General features: G+C 41.2%; 1 protein-coding gene across 1 annotated transcript; it reads right to left on the reverse strand.

Annotated features, from left to right (window-relative positions):
* Positions 1 to 339: 339 nt before the first annotated feature.
* Positions 340 to 1,274, reverse strand: LOC116809701 (olfactory receptor 9A2). The gene is given in 2 exon segments (XM_032753567.1): positions 340 to 968; positions 971 to 1,274. Coding segments are annotated over 2 exon segments (933 nt in total).
* Between the last annotated feature and the right edge of the window lie 22,382 nt (positions 1,275 to 23,656).

Consider the following 23,656-nt stretch of genomic DNA (forward strand, 5'->3'; position numbering starts at 1 on the left):
CTTCCCCAGAAAATACATTTTCAGAGATGGACTATAAGGAAATGAACTGGGCTAATAGAACTCTTACAAAAATGTCTGCATTTCCTTTCTCTAGTCCCTCCCAATCACAAGAATATGTTCAACAGTGGAAACAGGCAGGAACTAAGGCTATGAGATTCTCCTGGGCAGACAATGGATTTCATTATTACCAGCCTAATCTACTTCCATGGTGTGGTGGCGAATTGTACACACTCTTTGACTTTTGTAATGATGATAAGAGAAAAGAGGAGTTAGAATTTTCTAGGTGACTTAATAATTAACCGTGAGGCTTGTACCACCTAAAACTGACTTACAGAACAGCTAGTCTTTGAGGAGTTGACAGCAGCGTTTCATCCCATCTCGGAGGGCCTCTTTGACTTTGTCATTCCGGAGAGTAAAGATGAAAGGATTCAAGAAGGGGGTTAACACAGAAACCAACAGGGAAACTATCTTATTGTACTCGACTTCCTGTGTTTGCTTGGGTTTCACGTAGAGAAACAAGCAGCTCCCATAGCCGACCACAACACAGGTGAAGTGGGAGGCACAAGTGGAGAAGGCTTTCCTCCGGCCAGAGGCTGACAGGATCTTGAGGATGGTGGAGATAATGTAGGTGTAGGAGACAATCGTAGGGATCAAAGAACCAATGAGAATAAAAACAGCCATTAAGAAAAGGATAAACTCTGTGAAAAGAGTGTTATCACAGGACAGTTTGAGCAATTGCCCTCGGTCACAGTAAAAATGGTCTAACGAATTTGATTTGTGGAAGGTAAACTGAAATGTGGCATAGACCGGCCAGATTTCAGAAAGAAATCCAAACACCCATGACGCTATTACCACCCAAATACAGCTACTGCTGTTCATAATGATGTTGTACCTCAAAGGGTTACACACAGTCACATAATGGTCCACAGACATCACTCCAAGTAATGTAAACTCTGTGGTTCCCACAGGAAAAGTTGAGCAATACATGTAGAGAAAGATACTGTCTGCATCCCAGGAAGCAGCAATCCCCAAAGCATCATGGGGACAATTATGGTTGTGACCAGGATCTCCAGGGCAGAGAGGTAGCTGAGGAAGAAATACATGGGGGACTGCAGACGTTTATCCACTCAGACAATCACAATGATGACCGTGTTTCCCATTAATGTCACTAAATAGAAGAAAAAGAATATAGCAAAAAGAATGTAGGGTAGTCCTTGGGACCCAGGGAAGCCTAGAAGGTGGAATTCAGTGGCACTAGAGTGGTTGTCCATCATTTAGTCCTTGATTCTGCTTCTTTTGAAGCCCAGAGATTAAAAGAGAGGTGGCATTGCTCCATATGGTCCTGCTCTCAAGACAGAAGGAAGAAAGATTAGGTTAAGAAACTATTTCCAACCTGAGAATCAGGTGACATGTCCCGGCTACTGTGGTCGGCACATACATAGCTTGAGGTACATGCTGCCTTCCCAATTCTACAAGTGAGGCTCTCACTTCCCTGTGTAATCAGCCCCCTAGAATGAGTGAAGACATCTTCTTCCACTGGTGGTGAAATACCTTCCTTGCCTTTTTCCCCACTAAATGTACCTTCTCTCGGGGGCAGAGGCTAAGACCTTTTAAATAGGCCAGTTTTAAAGGTAAGTCAATCAGGTCCTTCCGATCCTGGAGTTGTCCTGCTTTCTCTTAGGTTAACTGTGCAAGATGACATAAAGGCATTTTACATGATGTTCAAAGGATAGAACTTTAAACCCCAGCTCTCATCTGTAATGGTAATGTATAGACCCACCTTTGGGGCCAGCAGAAAGGAGGCAGAGGATGTAAGACTAACATCTCTGCTGTTCCAGATTTTAAAATCTCCATTTTACAGAACAGCAAGATCTCTAAGTGAGAACTCTAGAGCTTGGGATAATTTCCCAGAACAGACCCATTCTTCTCTAATTCCATTTTCCTTCCAAAGTTGTGGGAGGAAGGAAAGATGGCACCTGGCACAGATAAGGAATAGATCTGGGACCGCCAGCTGTTAAGGATGCCTGGCTCTCTGCCTGTCACTTCATCCCATTATTCAAATGTCACCCTTTCCAAAGACTCTTTCCAATCACTCTGCCCAAAACAGAAAAGACACATTCATTATTGGACTTCCGTTTTTTTATAACAGTTGTTATTACCTTGTATTATGTCTAATTATTTATTTCATTCCTTCATTTAACAATAAACAAATGTAGTCATGAACAGAACAAAGAAAATTCCATGCCCTGTGGAGCTTATATTCAAGGAAGAGGTGGGGGTTAGACCACACACAAGACACCTACGTAAAATACGTAATAGTTTAGTTTGTTTATCATGTCACAGGGAAAAAATAAGCAAGAAAGAAGGAGAGGAAATTTAAGTTTATTTATTATTTATCTACGACATTAGAATATAAACTCCATGAAGTCTAGGACATATCTTCACTGTTGTATTCTGAGGCTGGCACATAAAATTTACATGCATAAATTAAGTAGTTATATATTATATATATATAATATATCTTTTATATAGATATAGACAGATATATTATGTGAAATGAATATATCATAGATATATCTTATATATTAAATTATGTATTAATTTATCACAAGGTAAACCAACTAATAGCTGTGTGAGTCAAGATTTGAACCTAGGTCTGTCAGATTTCATCACTCACACAGCTAACTACCACACCTTATATTATATTATTTACTATCTTATATTATTTATATAAGATATATGAAATATATTTTATATAAAATATACATATCATATATATTTTATTTATAAGATATTTAAATATATAAGATATATATCATATATATAAAATAAGTAGTGCTGACAAATTTTGCTAGATGAGGTATGGATGGATGGATGGATAATATATGATTAAATAATACTTGTTTTGGCCAGGATAGGTTGGGCCACATTCCCTCAATCCTACTCTGGTTGGTTTTCCTTCCTGCCTCACATTACCAGTTTCCCTCCTGCCCTTCCCTTGTTTAGGTAACCCCCTTCCTGTCTATGTCACTGTTTTACTAATGGTTTAAAAAGCTTCAGGGACAGAAGTGATGGGAAAGCTCAGTGTTCTGGTTTTCCACAACCTCTGCATAACCAGCACGAGATGAAGAAACATGAGTGAGAAGGACACCGACTGTCAGGGAGCTGTGACTGTGTCTAGCATTGGGTCCGAGAGGAGCTGGAAGTGCTCTCTGCCATGCAGGAAGGATCTGCAGATGAGCCTATACCCTCTACTGCTCCCCTAGCCCACACTTCAATATCTGGGTGACTTTGTTCTAGAAGATAGGTAGGCCCAGAATGTCCCATCCTAAAATGCTTTTACCCTCTCCTTTATAGAGAAGACCCCTTGGAAAGACACTCACCTCTACAGAGGGGCTTCGCCGCCTCTTCTGATGTTCTCTAGGGCTCCGCTGAGGCTACCTCCTGTCCTGCTAGTGCTGAGCCATGCACAGGGGCCAGAACAAGTTGCTGCAATCCCCACTCATGGCGAAGAAGGGAAATGTCCTCCCAGAGGAGCTTAGGAAAAAGCCCAGAAATGAGTGTTGTGCAAAGTCGAAGAGTCCTCTCTCTCCCCCCTCTCCTCCCGCTTCCCTTCTTCCCAAGGGTACTTAATCACCGAGTTACTGCTTCTTAATTAGCCCATGTTCAGGGAGTCCCCAGGCAGTCTAGCGGGAGCAGAACAAACTTTAAGTTATTCCCATTTATTTTATTTTATTTTATTTTATTTTTACCAATTAAGTTTTAGAACTTTTGAAAGTTTTTGTTTGACAGGAAAACCTGAAATCTTACCAATCAGGGACTTCTCATTACTGGGGCTGCCTTCCTGAAAAGCCTCAGGTCTAGATTTCCAGATGTCTCAGATTCTAATCAGTCAACTCCCTCTGCCCTTTATCTTAGGCTTTTCTCAAGTTTCTCTAGTTATTCGGAGCCTAAATCAACGCTCTTCCCCCGGTAGGAGACACCACAATTGGCCTCTAAAACATGCACCAATATCTCAGAAAAGTCTGCATATTGGTCTTGGTCAAAACCTTAACTTCACCAAAAATCTTCTAAAAAGCCTGATGACTCCTTCATTCATTTTAAAAAGGTTCCTGCGTTTAGTCCTTGGACCCTACAGAATACTGTAAGAGGTCCCTCCCCTAAATCGAATTCTATTTTGGCCTATTGTCTCAGATTTTCACTCTTCTTGATATATGTGCATCTGTATGCATTCCAGCAAGATTCTTCCAGACTTTTTTTTTTCCATGGCATGTCCCTGATTACCAGCTGGACAACTGCAAAGTAGAGAGAGCCTCTACTTTGTACTGTGTACATAAGGGCAGCCTATGTACACAGTTCTGTTTGCAACCTGGAGGAACTGACAAAATGTAAGTTGGAAATCTGTCTAACGCAGGAGTAAGATAGAAAAAGTAGGAATTACAAAACATTTGTCTGCATTTTTGTTTTAAGTATTTTAAGTACATCTATTAAATCTGAGAATTTCAACTGGTGCCTAAGGGTATAAATTGGGATTAATCTTTCTTCCAATTCCTTAAATTGCCCAAGCCCAACTACTTGCCATATAATTTTAGAGAAATTTTCCAAGAATGTATCTCCATATTCTTTTTTATAAAGGCTGTGAAAATCTGTTTGCAACCTTTTCTTTCTCATTTAACAACATATAAAATATATCTTTCCATGTCAGCACATATTACTCTACCTCTTTTTTTTTTTACATAGGATTCCATTATGTGGATGTCCTATTCTTTATTAGATAGCCCTTTATTAATTAATTTTCATTGTCGTTTCCATTTTTAATTATGAAAAAATGATGCTATATTCTTAGATATTTGTGAGTACATAAACATGTACTTGTAAGTAAAGTAAGTAAGTATACATGTAAGTACATAAACAATTATATTTCTGGAAAAAAAAAAAAAGATTCCCTGGAGTTGGAATGTCTGGGTCAAATGCAGATGTATTGAAGCTATTACTTTTTATTGGCACCAAATTACACTCCAAACATTTTGTATTGATTCACACAATTACTAAGACTGTGTAATAGAAGGGGTCTTGTTTTCTTGACTTGTTATAAGTCAAAGGCATAATTAAAATTTTAATTTTAAGTTGAAGAGAATAAAAACAAGACACCTTAAAAGGGAAATCAATTAACAAGCCTGATGAAATGGAAAATTTTTGAAAGATAAAAATGACCAAAACCGACTCAAAAACAAATATGGATATAGAATCAACTTAAGTATCCATCAATGGATGAATGAACACAGAAAATGTGGTGTATACATATATACAATGGAATAGAATTCAGCCATTAAAAGGAACGAAATATTGTCATTTGTGGCAAAATGGATAAAACTGGAGGACATTACATTAAGTGAAATAAGCCAGGCACATAAAGACAAATATCACATGTTCTCACTCATATGTGGAAACTAAAATAGCTGATCTCATAGAAGTACAGAATAGAATAATGGTTAACAGAACCTAGAAAGGGTATAGGGGAGGGGAAGACAGGCAGAGTTTGGTTAGTGGTTACAAAATTCCAGTTAAATAGAAGAAATAAGTGTTCTATGGCATAGTAGGGTGGCACGTTTAATGACTATCTATTGTGTATTTCAAAATAGCTAGAAGAGAGGCATTTGAATGTCCCCAACACAAAGAAATGATGAATGTTTGAGGTGATAGATATCCCACTTACACTGGTTATCAAAATATTACATATACCCCCAACATGTGTACAATTATTATGTACCATTAAAACTTTAAAAATAAAATAAATGGCCACAGATGTTGTGCAAAATTTAATCTTAATACAGTTGAAAATATTTTGTAAAAAATAAATCCAAAGAAGGGGCCAAGATGGCTGAATAAGAAAAGCTCTGGTCTGCAGCTCCCAGTGAGACCAACACAGAAGGCAGGTGATTTCTGCATTTCCAACTGAGTAACCCAGTTCATCTCATTGGGACTGGTTAGGCAGTGGGTGCAGTCCATGGAAGGTGAGCAGAAGCAGGGTGGGGCGTTGCCTCACCTGGGAAGTGCAAGGTGCCAGGGGACTTCCCTCCCTGCAGCCAAGGGAAGCCATGAGGGACTGTGCTACCCAGCTGGATTACTACGCTTTCCCCACAGTTTTTACAATCTGAAGATCAGGTGCCTATACCACCAGGGCCCTGGGTTTCAAGCACAAAACTGGGTGGCTGTTTGGGCAGACACCGAGCTAGCTGCAAGAGTCTTTTTCGTATCCCAGTAGTGCCTGGAACCCCAGCAAGACAGAACCGTTCACTCTCCCAGAAAGGGGGCTGAAGCCAGGGAGCCAAGTGGTCTCACTCAGTGTGTCCCACTCTCACAGAGCCCAGCAAGCTAAGAACCACTGGCTTGAAATTCTCACTGCCAGTACAGCAGACTGAAGTTGACCTGGGATGATCCAGCTTGGTTGGGGTAGGGCGTCCACCATTACTGAGGCTTTATTAGGCAGTTTTCCCCTGACAGTGCTAAGGCAGCAGGGAGGTCTGGACTGGATGGAACTCACCACAGTGTGGAAAAGTGGCTGTGGCCAGACTGCTTCTCTAGATTCCTCCTCACTGGGCAGGGCATCTCTGAAAGAAAGGTAACAGCCCCAGTCAGGGGCTTGCAGACAAAACTCCCATCTCCCTGGGACAGAGCACCTGGGGAAAGGGGCGGCTGTGGGCACAGCTTCAGCAGAATTAATCTTTCCTGCCAGCTGGCTCTGAAGAGAGCAGATGATCCTAACAAGAGGAATTCTCCCAGCACAGCACACCAGTTCTGCTAAGGGACAGACTACCTCCTCAAGTGACTCCCTGACCCCGTGCCTCCTGACTGGGAGAGACCTCCCAACAGGGGTCGACAGACACATCATACAGGATAGCTCTGGCTGGCATCAGGCCAGTGCCCCCCTGGGATGAAGCTTCCAGAGGAAGGAGCAGGTAGCAATCTTTGCTGTTCTGCAGCCTCCACTGGTGATACCTAGGTGAACAGGGTCTGGAGTGTACCTCCAGCAAACTGCAGCAGACCTGCAGAAGAGAGGCTTATTAGAAGAAAAACTAACAAACAGCAACAACATCAACATCAACATAAAGGACCCCCACACAGAAACCCCATGCAAAGGTCATCAACCTCAAAGATGAAAGGCAGATAAATCCACAAAGATGAGGAAAAACCGGCGCAAAAATGCCGAAAATTCTAAAAACCAGAATGCCTCTTCTCCTCCAAATGACTGCAATTCCTCTCCAGCAAGGGCACAAAACTGGACAGAGAATGAGATGGATGAATTGACAGAAATAGACTGCAGAAGGTGGGCAATAACAAACTCCTGTGAGCAAAAGGAGCATGTCCTAATCCAATGCAAGGAAGCTAAGAACCTTGATAAAAGGTTACAGGAACTGCTAACTAGAATAACCAATTTAGAGAACATAAATAACCTGATGGAGCTGAGAAACACAGCATGAGAACTTCCTGAGCATACACAAGTATCAATAGCCAAATCTGTTAAGCAGAAGAAAGTACATCAGAGATTGAAGATCAACTTACTGAAATAAGGTGTGATGACAAGATTACAGAAAAAAAATGAAAATGAATGAGCAAAGCCTCCAAGAAATATGGTATTATATGAAAAGACCAAACCTATGATTGATTGGTATACCTGAAAGTGACGGGGGGAATGGAACCAAGTTGGAAAACACACTTCAGGATATTATCCAGGAGAACTTCCCCAACCTAGTAAGACAGGCCAACATTCAAATTCAGGAAATACAGAGAATACCACTAAGATACTCCTCAAGAAGAGCAACCCTAAGACACATAATTGTCAAATTCTCCAAGGTTGAAATGTAGGAAAAAATGTTAAGGGCAGCCAAAGAGAAAGGTCAGGTTACCTACAAAAGAAAGCTCATCAGACTAACAGCAGATCTCTCTGCAGAAACCCTACAAGCCAGAAGAGAGTAGGAAGCCAATATTCAATAGTCTTAAAGAAACAAAATTTCAACCCAGAATTTTATATCCAGCCAAACTAAGCTTCATAAATGAAGGAGAAATAAAATCCTTTACAGACAAGCAAATTCTCAGGGATTTTGTCACTACCAGGCCTGCCTTACAAGAGCCCTTGAAGGAAGCACTAAATATGGAAAGGCAAAACCAGTAAGAGCCACTGCAAAAACACACCAAAATATAAAGACCAATGACACTATGAAGAAACTGCATCAACTAATCTGCAGAATAACCAGATAGCATCATGATAACAGGATCAAATTCACACATAACAATATTAACCTTAAATGTAAATTGGCTAAATGCCCCAGTTAAAGACACAGACTGGCAAACTGGATAAAGAGTCGAGGCCCATTGGTGTGCTGTATTAAGGAGATCCATCTCACATGCAAAGACACACATGGGCTCAAAATAAAGGGATGGAGGAATATTTACCAAACAAATGGAAAGCAAAAAAAGCAGGGGTTGCAATCTTAGTCTCTGATAAAAGACTTTAAACCAACAAAGATCAAGAAAGACAAAGAAGGGCATTGCATAATGGTAAAGGGATCAACGCAACAAGAAGAGCTAACTATCCTAAATGTATATGCACCCAATACAGGAGCACCCAGATTCATAAAGAAAGTTCTTAAGAGACCTACAAAGAGACTTAGACTCCCACACAACGACAGTGGGAGACTTTAACAGCCCACTGTCAATATTAGACAGATCAATGAGACAGAAAATTAACAAGGATATTCAAGAATTGAACTCAGCTCTGGACCAAGTGGACTTAATAGACATCCACAGAACTCTCCACCCCAAATCAACAGAATATACATTCTTCTCAGTGCCACATAGCACTTATTCTAAAATCTCTTCAGCAAATGCAAAAGAATGGAAATCATAACAAACTGTCTCTCAAACCACAGTGCAATCAAATTATAAGTCAGGATTAAGAATCTCACTCAAAACTGCACAACTACATGAAAACTGAACAACCTGCTCCTGAATGACTACTGGGTAAATAACGAAATTAAGGCAGAAATAAAGAAGTTATTTGAAACCAGTGAGAGCAAAGACACAACATACTAGAATCTCTGGGACACAGACAAAGCAGTGTTAAGAGGGAAATTTATAGCACTAAGTGCCCTCTCTCATCACTCCTATTGGATGTTCTGGCTAGGGCAATCAGGCAAGAGAAAGAAATAGAGGGCATTCATTCAAATAGGAAGAGAGGAAGTAAAATTGTCTCTGTTTGCAGATAAGATGATTGTATATTTGGAAAACCCCACTGTCTCAGCCCAAAAACTCCTTAAGCTGATAAGCAACTTCAGCAAAGTCTCAGGATACAAAATCAACGTGCAAAAATCACAAGAATTCCTATACAACACCAATAGTCGAGCAGAGGGCCAAATCATGAGTGAACTCCCATTCACAATTGCTACAAAGAGAATAAATACCTAGGAATACAACTTACAAGGGATGTGAAGGACCTCTTCAAGTAGAACTACAAACCACTGCTCAAGGAAGTAAGAGAGGACACAAACAAATGGAAAAAAATTCCATGCTCACGGATAGGAAGAATCAATACTGTGAAAATGGCCATACTGCCCAAAGTAATTTATAGATTCAATGCTATTGCTATCAAGCTACCACTGACTTTTTTTGCAGAATTTGAAAAAACTACTTTAAATTTCATATGGAAACAAAAAAGAGCCCATATAGCCAAGATAATCTTAAGCAAAAAGAACAAAGCTGGAGGCATCACACTACCTTACTTCAAATTATACCACAAGTCTACAGTAACCAAAACAGCATGGTACTGATATCAAAACATATTTATAGACTAATGGAAGAGAACAGAGACCTCAGAAATAACACCACGCATCTGTAGCTATCTGATCTTTGACAAACCTGACAAAAACAAGCAATGGGGAAAGGATTCCCTATTTAATAAACAGTTTTGGGAAAACGGGCTAGCCATAAACAGAAACTGGATCCCCTCCTTACACCTTATACAAAAATTAACTCAAGATGGATTAAACACTTAAATGTAAAACCCCAAGCCATAAAAACCCTAGAGGAAAACCAAGGCAATACCATTCAGGACATAGGCATGGGCAAAGCCTTTATGACTAAAATACCAAAAGCAATGACAACAAAAGCCAAAATTGATGAATGGGATCTAATCAAACTAAACAGCTTCTGCATAGCAAAAGAAACTATCATCAGAGTGAACAGGCAACCTACAGAATGGGAGAAAATTTTTGCAATCTATCCATCTGTCAAAGGTCTAATATCCAGAATCTACTAGGAACTTAAACAAATTTACAAGAAACAAACAACCACATCAAAAAGTAGGCAAAGGATATGAACAGACACTTCTCAAAAGGAGACATTTATGCGGCCAACAAACATGTGGAAGAAAGCTCATCATCACTGGTCATTAGAGAAATGCAAATCAAAACCACAATGAGATACCATCTCACACCAGTTAGGATGGCAATTATTAAAAAGTCAGGAAACAACAGATGCTGGAGAGGATGTGGAGAAATAGGAACGCTTTTACACTGTTGATAGGAATGTAAATTAGTTCAACTATTGTGGAAGACAGTGTGGTGATTCCTCAAGGATCTAGAACCAGAATTACGATTTGACCCAGCAATCCCATTACTGGGTATATACCCAAAGGATTATAAATCATTCTACTATAAAGACACATGCACTTGTATGTTTATTGCAGCACTACTTACAATAACAAAGACTTGGAACCAGCCCAAATGCCCATCAATGATACTGGATAAAGAAAATGTGGCATATATACACCATGGAATACTATGCAGCCATAAAAAAGAAGGAGTCCATGTCATTTTCAGGGACATGGATGAAGCTGGAAACTCTCATTCTCAGCAAACTAACAGAGGAACAGAAAACCAAACACTGCATGTTCTCACTCATAAGTGGGAGTTGAACAATGAGAATACATGGACACAGGGAGGGGAACATCACACACGGGGGCCTGTTGGGGGTTGGGGGGCAAGGGGAGAGAAAGCATTAGCACAAATACCTAATGCATGTGGGACCTAAAACCTAGATGACAGGTTGATAGGTGCAGCAAACCACCGTGGCACATGTATACCCATGTAACAAACCTGCACGTTCTGCACATGTATCTCAGAACTTAAAGTAAAATTAAAAAATAAAATAAAATAAAAATAAATCCAAAATACATAGCAGAGGATGGAGCTTGTTACTGGGGGCCTGATGAGGACACAAATGAGGTAAAGGCAGGTGAAGGATAAAGATAGCATTGGAGTGAGTCAGAAAGCAATTAGAATAAGTAGGCAAAGTGAGTTAAATAGATTCTGGCTTTTGGGTGGGGGCAGAGATGAGGATGGGAGAGCAAATGAGGAACCATGAAGAGAAAATGGCTTATCTAGCCCTAATGGATGTCTGAGTGCAGCAAGGAGCTTTCAGACCCTTCCCCAAACAGATGTCTCTTTGGCTAAGTTCTATCAAAACATTTCTAAGCAACGTTCTGCAAACACCTCTTAAGGGAATAGAACATTTTCTTTGTAAAAACGAAGACAGATATTTTCTGTCAGTAGAGCCCATAACATTGAGAGCACAATTTAAAAGTGTACATCTCTGGTGAAAGTGGAAAAGTTCAAAATAGCGTAAGATCATGAATAAAACATTGAAATTGGAATCAAGAAACCTGAGTGCTAATTCCTTCTCATACTTATTAGCTGTGTGATACTTGGTGTGAATTTTCAGCCCTCTAGGTTTGAAATATCAGACCCCCTCATCTGAAATGCCAAGGCATTGATGGGCATGATGTGTAATTTTTCTTCCACTTTTACCTTGTGAAAGTCAAGGGGCAGAAATGGAGCTAGTTTTCAAGCCTTCTTCTTAATGGTGACCTGAGCCTCTCAGTCCAACATGAGGACTCTCCACTCATGACTCTTTGGATGGAACCCATCTGCAAAGCTACCATTTTTGTCTGAGTCAGTTCTCTCTAGATAACATCATGGGCCATTATAGTCCACACCAGATCTAGTACATAAACTTGTCCTAGATTAATGATTTTACAAGTGAGTAGAAGTGTTTGCTGAATATCCTTTAAGCCCAAGGCCATTTCATGTCTATGTTTGACTTTCCCACATAAGCATACTTGGACACAGGTATGAGAAGTCATCATGGCCCAGAGAAAGAAAAGGACATTTTGGCAAACTAGTAGAACAGATAGGGTTATTACCTATCTACTATATATGGTTGCATTAATAATGTATGTTATTATAGATAGGATTATTACCCCAGTGGCAGAGACCTTACCCACAAAAGAGGAAATGAGAAGGAACAAATCTTACTTACCTGCCACAAAACTTCCTAACTGACCTTCACATCTACCCTCGCTTCCCTCTGTCTACTCTGTTCTCCCCATAGCAGCCTGCGTGATCCTTTAAAACACAGACCAGATCAGGTCTCTCCCCTGATTGGAACCTTTCTCTCTGCCGTTTGGTTAAAGTCCTGAGACCTGTGAGGCTCTGCATGATTTCTAGAAATACCTTTCTCTAATGTCATCTTGTGTCACTCCTCTGTTCAGAGACACTGACATCCCTTTGTGCTCCTGTAAAGGCACGCTGCACCATCTCTCAGAGTGCTCATTGTGATTCCCACCATACTGTGCCTAGTTAGCACCAGATACCTGGTAATGACTACTCCTATAGATGCTTCCCCTAACCTCACAGACATATCCATGTTCAGGTTCCCTGCCAGGGGCTTTCCAGATACTACAGTAAATGCTGCAGTGCGCTGCCCGGACTCCCATTCAGAACCAAGATGCTAATTACCCTGAAATTGCCCCCAATCAAAGAGAAACACCTTCCCCAAGAGTATAGACCTTCCTCTAAGGTAGCCTGCATCCAATGGCCTACAGATGCAGAAGCATAACTGCCCAGGCCCCAAGTTTCTATTCAGGACAACTCTGGACACAATTCAGGACAACTCTGGGCACAATTCAGGACAACTCTGGAAAGCCGTCCTAGCTCAGAGCTCCCCGTGGGATTTAAGCCTCTGTTGTGACCTCATCACAGATCTGTCCAAACATCTTCTCCCTCATCACTCCCAAATCTAAGACAACCATGTAGTTTCTTGCTCAAAACAATTCACTATTTTGTAAGTGTGTGTGTGTGTGTGTGTGTGTGTGTGTGTGTGTTTACCCGGTTTTATAGCATATGGTAACATCGGTCTTCATCAAATATGCTCCACAGTGGGGAGACCATGTCCACTCTGTTCACTGCTATATCTTCAGTACATTGTCTAAAAAATAACAGGTATTTAGAAACAATTCTTATTAAAGTTTGTTTTTTTAATGTAGAGTGAGGTTGAGCTCTTTTCATTTGTAGTTTTCTTTAATGAATGTACAGGTTTGTAAGAGAACATTTTGCATAAATCAAACAAATCTTTATTTCATGTTTTTGTTTTTATGTTTTGTTTCTATCTTGCATAAATATTTCTTTTTTTTATTATACTTTAGGGTTTTAGGGTACATGTGCACAATGTGCAGGTTTGTTACATATGTATCCATGTGCCATGTTGATTTCCTGCACCCATTAACTCGTCATTTAGCATTAGGTGTATCTCCTAATGCTGTCCCTCCCCCCTCCCCCCACCCCACAACAGTCCCCGGAGTGTGATGTTCCCCTTCCTGTGTCCATGAGTTCTCATTGTTCAATTCCCACCTATGAGTGAGAACATTGCATAAATATTTCATCCTTAGGCAGTTACACTTAAGTCTTTTAGACTCCCAGGATCCATATTTTCCTTAGGAAAGCCTATGTTCATACTCCAAGGAAATTAAAAATGGAAAATAAATCCCATTTTTTACTTTTTACATATAAGTCTGTTTGAGCCATCTGGAATTTATTATTTTTTGGAAGCATAAGGTATAGATCCAGGGTTTTGGTTTTTCCAGATATTCTGTGAATGTAATACATATTTCTAGGATAAAGGGAAGATGGGGACAAAGAAAGGAGGAGAGAGAGAGAGAGCCCCCAAAAAACAAACTTAGAGGCCTGCCATGGCAAAAAAAAATTACCTCCTCCTCTATCTGGGTTGGGGCACAGAGTGTGTCCATATTTGGATGTGGAGAAACAAGAGATTAGAATGACTATGATATTAATAAGGGCCAAAGAATATCAGCAATGGAAAGATAATGTTTTCCAACACTTCGTTTTACATATTGTAAGCCTGAAACTCAGAAATCGAGTGACTTGTTAAGGTCATGCTGCAGTTTACTAGCTGAGTTGAAATGAGTGACCAAGAACTCCTAGACCACCCTTCTACAGGAGGCAGGCAGCTGTTGTCAGCAGAGAATGAAGCACCAGGTAGGTTGACTGGCATGACCTTCAAGAATCCTGGCAACCCTGCAATTCTGAGACTCACAAATGTACTTTTGAAGATCAACGGTCTTATAATCAAAGACAGATGCTTTAAGTTGAATAAGTTACATACTGGAATACAGTAAATGCTCAATAAATACCTCAGCAATGAGTGTGGCATGTCCTTATCAATAATGATAAGTAAATGTGCCTCTGGACAGGAGGATCCACGAGCGTAAGTGTGAAGTTTATGACAATGTCAGTGTCTGGGATGGTTGCTGGAGTGCCAGGGAGACACAGCCCCTTGGAACTGAGCAGTGGAGAAAGGGGGAAGGGGATCTCACAGCTGGGGATCCCGAAGCTCCAGACTCTCCTCCATCCTGTAACACTGGGATAGTGAGTCCAGACAGCAGGAAAGGGCTGGAGAAGAGCATTGCTAAACAAACCTTAGCTTGCTCTTGTCAGCTTACTAACATCTACGATGCTCTTCTATACCCCAGGAAGACCTGTACTAGCGTGTTACATAAAATGTTTTATTTAATTCTGAAATTAGCCTTATGAGGGAGACATTACTATCCCCATAATATTGGGGATATTTTTATTGAATAAAATTCCAGATTTTTATCTGTGTTACATTTACTTAATGAATGCTTCATCAACAACTACTATGTAAATGTTACATTTCAAACCCAGGTTGAACTCCAAAGCCCCCTACCACACACACACAACTGAGGTGCTGGACCCAGTTCTCATCTGCCTCTTGTTGCCGTCGTCTGAGTGTACCCATTGTTAGTTTAAGCATCAGCATTGTACAACCCAAAGGACTCCTGGCTTTCCCTTGTTCCCACAAAGAGCACCCTGCTGGAGTCTAAAGTTTCCCATTCGGCCCAGCTCATTTCTAAAAATCAGCAAGACCCCAAAAGTTTCAAAACACGGTGAGTGAACAGCACCATCATCCTTGGGGGCAAAGAACAGCAAGAGAATCATTCTCATTGGATTTCCCTGCCACCTCCATGCTATCTCCAGCCTGACATCAGTCATGGATACTGCTGCCCTGGGCTGTATAGGGAGAAACAGTAAGTCTCTTCCTCACAGACTCAGTGAAAGTTGCTGACAGATTCTAACTTGTGGAGTCACTTGCAAAGCAGGGCCAGGGTTGCTTGCCCCATTCCCAAGGGGCTTATGTCTCCGTGTCAAAATCTGGGTACCACAGTCAGGAGGCCACCGAAGTGAATGACCTAATAAGAAAAGCTCGCCATGCTGGACTTACAAAATAAGATGCATTGGCTGGGTCTGGAGAATTAATGAGTTATAAGGATTAGGTTTCGATTAGTCAAGATGAGTTTAGACTTGGCATTAAGATTAGCGAGAGGGTTGCATGCTCACTGCTTAGGGAGATAGATCCACTTCTGTGATTAGATGTCATTGCTGGTGGCCAGGATACAGTTCTAGGAAATATCTGTGGTTCCAGAGAGAAAGCTAACGTGTGTCTTCTCAGAGCTTCATTTGTGTACTCTTATTTCTGATTTTATTTACTACTTGTGGATCTCTAAAGGTATTCACTCAGTTAACTCTAATTAAAGTGTACAGCCAGCACACTGCTGGACCCATACATAGATGCATCAACACACACACACACACACACACACACACACACAGGCACACACACACACAAACCCATCACCTTCATGTTAAAGAAGTGTGGTTGGCGGTTGGCGGTTGGGTTAGAAGGAGAGATGATGAGAATGAAGTTTCCATGCCAATGACAACAGCAGAAACTGCTGTTATTGAACTCTTCCTATGTGGCAGCCATAATCCAATTTGATGCTCACACTAGCTCTACTATTTTTTATCTTACATCTGGGAAAAATTCCACTCCAAGAGGATCAGTATCAGCCCAAGGTCATACAACTGGCAATTCACAGGGCCAGGATATAAACCTAGATGGTCCAAGGTCCGTGCTGTCAGCCCCCATACAAGAGTGAGTCGTGTCAGGGAAGGGTGGTCCACTAGGATAGTCACAGCACTTTAAGAAGCAGAGCTAGAAGTCCAGTGCAATCCACATACCACACATCTTTCAGGGACTGTCAGAGCAGCAGCATCCAATGGGTCTTGCCTGGATTCCAGAGCTTGAATCTAAATATCTTGATTCCCTTTCTGCCTTCAGCCACTGTAAACATGTAGCAGATGGTCACCCCAAAGGGATCTTATTGTCTCTCTGTTCTGGCTCCTCTTGCTTCCTGAATTGAATGGCTTTGCTGCTGCTGCTGCAAGCTGGAAATATGTGGCTGAGTTAGAGTTCTCAGCAGAGGGGCATCCAGAAAGCCTCACAGAGGTGCTTTAGACTGGCTTCTGTGCTCAGCCTCTGGCCATGCTCAGTCCCATGTCCTGCCTGCATTTCCTCCCTCCTTCTGCTCACAATTTCTGCTTTTCTTTGTCACTTCTGCTGCTTCTCTTGGGTTGCCTTTTATTCCTTCTAGCTTTCTGTCTGCATTCCTGGGCCTCCTGTGTCTCTCTGTCTCTCACTTTCTCTCCATTACTGCTTTTCTAACACCTCACCTCTCTGGTTTTGTGTTTCTCGCATCCACATTGGCTCTCTCTGGTGAACCTTGGCCTTTCTTTATCTCTCACCACAAAGGTACATAGGGCTTAACACAGAAACGATAAAAGGAAACTTAAGGGATTAGAATGTAACACTAACAATATCTGCTACAGCAAGGTCACGCTGAAGTCACCAATAACTCAAATCTTTCAATGGCTTTTAACAACTAGGTTTGTTTCTCACTCATGCCATGCGCCCATCACTAGCCAGGAAGTAGACTCTGCTCATTATTATACCGTAGGGACTGGAGCAGTAGAAAGCTCACTTGAAACACATTCTCCCATGATCTCAGATGTGGGGAAAGAGAGAATGTGACTCAAATGCCAACTCTTAAAGCTCCTGCTACAAAGTGACTCTCATTATTTTTACCCACATCTCACTGGCTGAAGCAAATCACTCGACCACTCCTGAATTAATGGAGCAACAATATGTGATATTTCCACCGGGAGGGTCACCTCCAGGAAGGCCAACAAATATGAGTGAACAATTATTTGTCCATTATAAACATCTGAGTTTCTGTTTGTTTGTTTGTTTGTTTGTTTTACTTATTCTCTTCCTCATGAATTTTGGGTTTAGCTTATCAAATAATGTGACTAATTTCAGTTTCACAGTTTCTGTCATTGCTGAGCTACAGAATATCTGAAACAGTCATAGCATTACTATTCTTGGCTTGATATAGAGGAAAAGCACAGTGTGCGAGGCGGGTCAGAGCTTCAGTCTCAGGCCCCAACATGTAATGACCGAGAAACACTGAGATTAACTTAAGCTCTGTGAGATTCTACATTCTTATCCAAAAACCGAATATAATAATTCTCCCTCACAGGTTACCACAGAATAAATCTATAGTCATTACGTGTGATTTTTTTCTCCTATGACTCTCATATTCTTCTCATGTAATCAGCAAAATATCTTTTATATAATCAATATAAATCAATAAGCAATGTAATGATATACAAGTTTGGATTATGTTTAGGTTGGTGAGACAAAATGACATAAAAATTAAGAGCAGAGTCTTTGGGACCAGACCTGATTCAAATTCAAACTCTACCATGCAGTAGCTGGTGTTAGTAGCTACTATCAATGTTTTTGTTTGTTTGTTTTGTTTCTTTTCTTTTGAGACAGGGTCTGGCTCTGTCACCCAGGCTGGAGTGCAGTGGTGCAATCATAGCCCACTGCAGAACTCCCAGGCCCAAGTAATCCTCCCACTTCAGGCTCCTGAATAGCTGGTGCTACAAGCACACACCACCACACCCAGCTAATTTTTGTATTTTTTGTAGAAATGGAGTCTCACTATGTTGCCCAGGCTGGTCTTGAACTCCTGGGCTCAAGCAATCCTCCTGCTTCAGCCTCCCAAAGTGCTGGGATTACAGTCGTGAGCCACCGTGCAGCCACTATTGTCAATATGATTAAGAATTGAAAGCCATTCCAGCCAGGTGCAGGAGACATCCCTATTTGTCATTTGTCTACCATTGGAGCCCATATCATTCATGATTTATTTGCCTTGCTCCACCCCTTCCTTACTCTGAAAAATTAGAATATTAATAGAAAACAGGTTTTAGAATCAGTTTTTATATCACACAAACATTTACTAATGCTTTCAGCTCAGATATGTAGGAATATTTATGTAAAGAAAAACATAAGTTGAATAACCCTTACCAAGTTTTCCAAGAGTCTTGGATTCTTTTACCAAGAAAAGCCTCACAGATAAAGAAACTTTTTAAAAAGTCTTGTGTTTTTCAGGGATGCCCTCTCTCACCACTCCTATTCAACATAGTGCTGGAAGTTCTGGCCAGAGCAATCAGGCAGGAGAAGGAAATAAAGGGTATTCAATTAGGAAAAGAGGAAGTCAAATTGTGCCTGTTTGCAGATGACATGATTGTATATCTAGAAAACCCCATTGTCTCAGCCCAAAATCTCCTTAAGCTGATTAGCAACTTCAGCAAAGTCTCAGGATACAAAATTAATGTACAAAAATCACAAGCATTCTTGTACACCAATAACAGACAAACAGAGAGCCAAATCATGAGTGAACTCCCATTCACAATTGCTTCAAAGAGAATAAAATACCTAGGAATCCAACTTACAAGGGATGTGAAGGACCTCTTCAAGGAGAACTACAAACCACTGCTCAATGAAATAAAAGAGGATACAAACAAATGGAAGAACATTCCATGCTCATGGGTTGGAAGAATCAATATCGTGAAAATGGCCATACTGCCCAAGGTAATTTATAGATTCAATGCCATCCCCATCAAGCTACCAATGACTTTCTTCACAGAATTGGAAAAAATTACTTTAAAGTTCATATGGAACCAAAAAAGAGCCCGCATCGCCAAGTCAATCCTAAGCCAAAAGAACAAAGCTGGAGGCATCACGCTACCTGACTTTAAACTATACTACAAGGCTACAGTAACCAAAACAGCATGGTACTGGTACCACAACAGAGACATAGATCAATGGAACAGAACAGAGCCCTCAGAAATGATGCCGCATAGCTACAACTATCTGAGCTTTGACAAACCTGACAAAAACAAGAAATGGGGAAAGGATTCCCTATTTAATAAATGGTGCTGGGAAAACTGGCTAGCCATATGTAGAAAGCTGAAACTGGATCCCTTCCTTACACCTTATACAAAAATTAATTCAAGATGGATTAAAGACTTATATGTTAGACCTAAAACCATTAAAATCCTACAAGAAAACCTAGGCAATACCATTCAGGACATAGGCATGGGCAAGGACTTCATGTCTAAAACACCAAAAGCAATGGCAACAAAAGCCAAAATCGACAAATGGGATCTCATTAAACTAAAGAGCTTCTGCACAGCAAAAGAAACTATCATCAGAATGAACAGGCAACCTACAGAATGGGAGAAAATTTTTGCAACCTACTCATCTGACAAAGGGCTAATATCCAGAATCTACAATGAACTCAAACAAATTTACAAGAAAAAAACAAACAACCCCATCAAAAAGTGGGCAGAGGACATGAACAGACACTTCTCAAAAGAAGACATTTATGCAGCCAAAAAACACATGAAGAAATGCTCATCATCACTGGCCATCAGAGAAATGCAAATCAAAACCACAGTGAGATACCATCTCACACCAGTTAGAATGGCCATCATTAAAAAAATCAGGAAACAACAGGTGCTGGAGAGGATGTGGAGAAATAGGAACACTTTTACACTGTTGGTGGGACTGTAAACTAGTTCAACCATTGTGGAAGTCAGTGTGGCGATTCCTCAGGGATCTCGAACTAGAAATACCATTTGACCCAGCCATCCCATTACTGGGTATATACCCAAAGGACTATAAATCATGCTGCTATAAAGACACATGCACACGTATGTTTATTGCGGCACTATTCACAACAGCAAAGAGTTGGAACCAACCCAAATGTCCAACAACGATAGACTGGATTAAGAAAATGTGGCACATATACACCATGGAATACCATGCAGCCATAAAAAATGATGAGTTCGTGTCCTTTGTAGGGACATGGATGAAACTGGAAAACATCATTCTCAGTAAACTATCGCAAGGACAAAAAACCAAACACCGCATGTTCTCACTCATAGGTGGGAATTGAACAATGGGAACTCATGGACACAGGAAGGGGAACATCACACTCCGGGGACTGTTGTGGGGTGGGGGGGAGGGGGGAGGGACAGCATTAGGAGATACACCTAATGCTAAATGACGAGTTAATGGGTGCAGGAAATCAACATGGCACATGGATACATATGTAACAAACCTGCACATTGTGCACATGTACCCTAAAACCCTAAAGTATAATAAAAATAAAATAAAATAAAATAAAATAAGATTCCTGCAGCATTTAAAGGGAAATTTTGAAATATTATGTCCCTTGAGATACAGAAAGGAAATTTAGGCTTGTTTGTGGATAGCAGAGGAGCGGGGTGGGCAGAGTGACAGTGGGGCTGAGGCCCTGTGGGAGAGGACAGGTACACGAGGACAGGTGCCACCTGAATGGTAGCCAAGGGTGTGAGAGGTCAGGACAGGGAAGCCATGAGAAAAAAAATGGTGGGATCAGGGGTCGATGTGGGGTAGGAAGGGAGCTATGAAGTTTTTTTGTTTTTTTTTTTATTTTTATTTTTTTTGTGTGACAGAGTCCCGCTCTGTCACCCAGGCTGGAGTGCAGTGGTGTGATCTCAGTTCACTGCAGCCTCCGCCTCCCAGGTTCAAGCAATTCTCCTGCCTCAACCTCCTGAGTAGCTGGGATTACAGGAGTACACCACCACGCCAGGGCTAATTTTTGCATTTTTAGTAGAGACAGAGTTTTACCATGTTGGCCAGGCTGGTTGCGAACTCCTGACCTCAAGTCATCCGCCCACCTCAGCCTCCCAAAGTGCTGAGATTAGAGGTGTGAGCCACCGCGCCCGGCCTTAAATGTGAAGTTTAAGCAGAAGAGAACTGGGCAGCAAGATGATAAGACAAAGAGTCAACATGGGAGAGAGAAGATGGCAGGCGACACAACGGAAAGGCTGGAGGAACCTAAAGAAAGTATGCAGGAGGGGCGCAGAGCTAAGGTTTTTCCTTGCACCTTCCTGTGAACACTCAGCTCTTCTTCACCAGCCCAGGGCAGTGCCTTCCACACCACAGCCTTGAGTAAATTAGAACAATATTTCCCCACTGAGATGTAGTTGGGAAGAACAAGGCTTGACAAGTACAGTGTACCTTTGTGCATAAAATAGGTGCCCCTTTCCATCAAGTAGATGCAGCTCCTTCAGCCCCCATGTGCCCCTTCAGTCTCTCTATCAGCATCTTTGTGCAGGCTACAAGCCACACAACTGTACTTAGTGATCCTAATTCAGACCCTATCTCCATCCACCACCAGGCAAGCACCCTCTTGCTAGACTCTTCAATTCTCCAGGTGACCCACATCAATTCTCAAGAAAACTATTTTCTGCCTGATTCCAGCCTACAGGTATTAGCATGTGAGATAATTTCTTCCTCCAATCTGTCTGAAAATCTAGCAGTTACATATTCCTGTGCATTAATAGAGAGCTATCCCATCCCCTGATTTGTTAGTGAGTCAGAATTGAGGGAGGAAACTCCCACTCTCAACTCTGCCAGCAGTGAAAATCTGCAGAGATTTTCCATAGAAGCTGGAGATTGGGGCAGAAAAGCCCCCAGTCAGAGGATATCTGGCTTTGGGAGGCAGAGCACATCATGAAAACAAGGGATTCCTGTAGCATATAAAGAAAAAATTCAGGCACCTAGAGTGAGCCATTCAATCCTTCCTTACCTCCTTCCTTTACCACGAACAAAACGAGATGAGTTAAATAGTTGCCAAAAATTTGATCACAAATTTTCTTCTGTCCCTACCACCAAACATGTTCAAGCTTTCCATCCACCCCTTTCTAAACATAATGTCCTCGTGCCACTCCAAGTTGGCTTTATGCCAAAATGTAGAGAAAAAGAGTTGCTTTGTAGTAGCAATGGGCCAAGATTAGATATGGCACATCCAAGAAAAAGAGTACACCAGGGAGTAATCTGTGTCTCACCTAATGGCCAGGCACAGCCTTATGAGATTGAGTCTAATAATGCAAGTCAAAATGTCAACATATCCCAGGAAACAGTAGGGCAGATCTGAGCAGAGGTGTTGACATTTTTATTGTAGTCCCTGGACTCTCTTCCTCTTCTGGAAATGCACACTCAGAGATGATTACGGTGCACTAACTCCCCCAGGAACACATACAGCTCCTTTCTCAAGCTCTTCCCTGACTTCAGGCATTTTCTTCTTTAGATTTTCAAAAACAAAACAATAATTTTATTACAAAACGGCTGAAACAAGGAGTAGCTCAGATTATCAGTAACTGATAAGCACGTTGGTTTTTATGTTTGTGTATTTTGCCCACTTCCAAGGGCCTGAGTGTGATAATTACCTATGCTTTGATGATGAAAATAAAGATGCTTTAGCTTAGATATTTGTTAGTATTTTCCAGATTACCTTAGAATCCATGAGGACTGGCCCACCTAAAACTGATTTAGGTCAGTAAATCCGTAAGAAGGTTCAGAAAGGGGTCAACATGAAAATAAACAGGAAAACTATCTTGTTTTATTCTGCTGCCCACATTTGCTTGGGTTTCACGTAGAGAAATAAGCAGCTGTCACAGTCGATCACCACACAGGTGAAATGGGAGGCACGAGTGGAGAAGGATTATTTGTTGGCCAGAGGCTAACGGGATACTGGAGTAGGAATCAATCCGGATCAAAGAAGCAATAACAATGGAAATGTCCATTAATAGACTGTGAAAAGATGAAGAGTTGACTGAGGAAGAAGTCCCTGGGAGACTGAAGACTTCATCAATTCAACCATGTAAATGACTGCATTTCCCATTAATCTCATCAAGTGAAAGAAGAAGTTAACCAAAAGGAAATGGGGCCATTCCTCAAAGCCTGGGAAGCCCAGGAGACAGAATTGAGTGGCACGAGAGTAGTTCCCCTCACTGTTTCAATCCTACCTCTTTCTCTTTGGGAAGACTAGAAACGAAACAAGAATTAACATTGCTCCATGTGCCTTTAATCCCAAAGGAAATAAGGACAGATTTAGGATTATGCTCCTGGATTATGGAGGCTGCTCTATGTTATGATCATTTAACAGAGTTGACGCTACATATTTATTAAGGAATGAACACAATTG

This window comes from Hylobates moloch, unplaced genomic scaffold (genome assembly GCF_009828535.3).
Source record: "Hylobates moloch isolate HMO894 unplaced genomic scaffold, HMol_V3 SCAFFOLD_1, whole genome shotgun sequence".
Taxonomy (NCBI): domain Eukaryota; kingdom Metazoa; phylum Chordata; class Mammalia; order Primates; family Hylobatidae; genus Hylobates; species Hylobates moloch.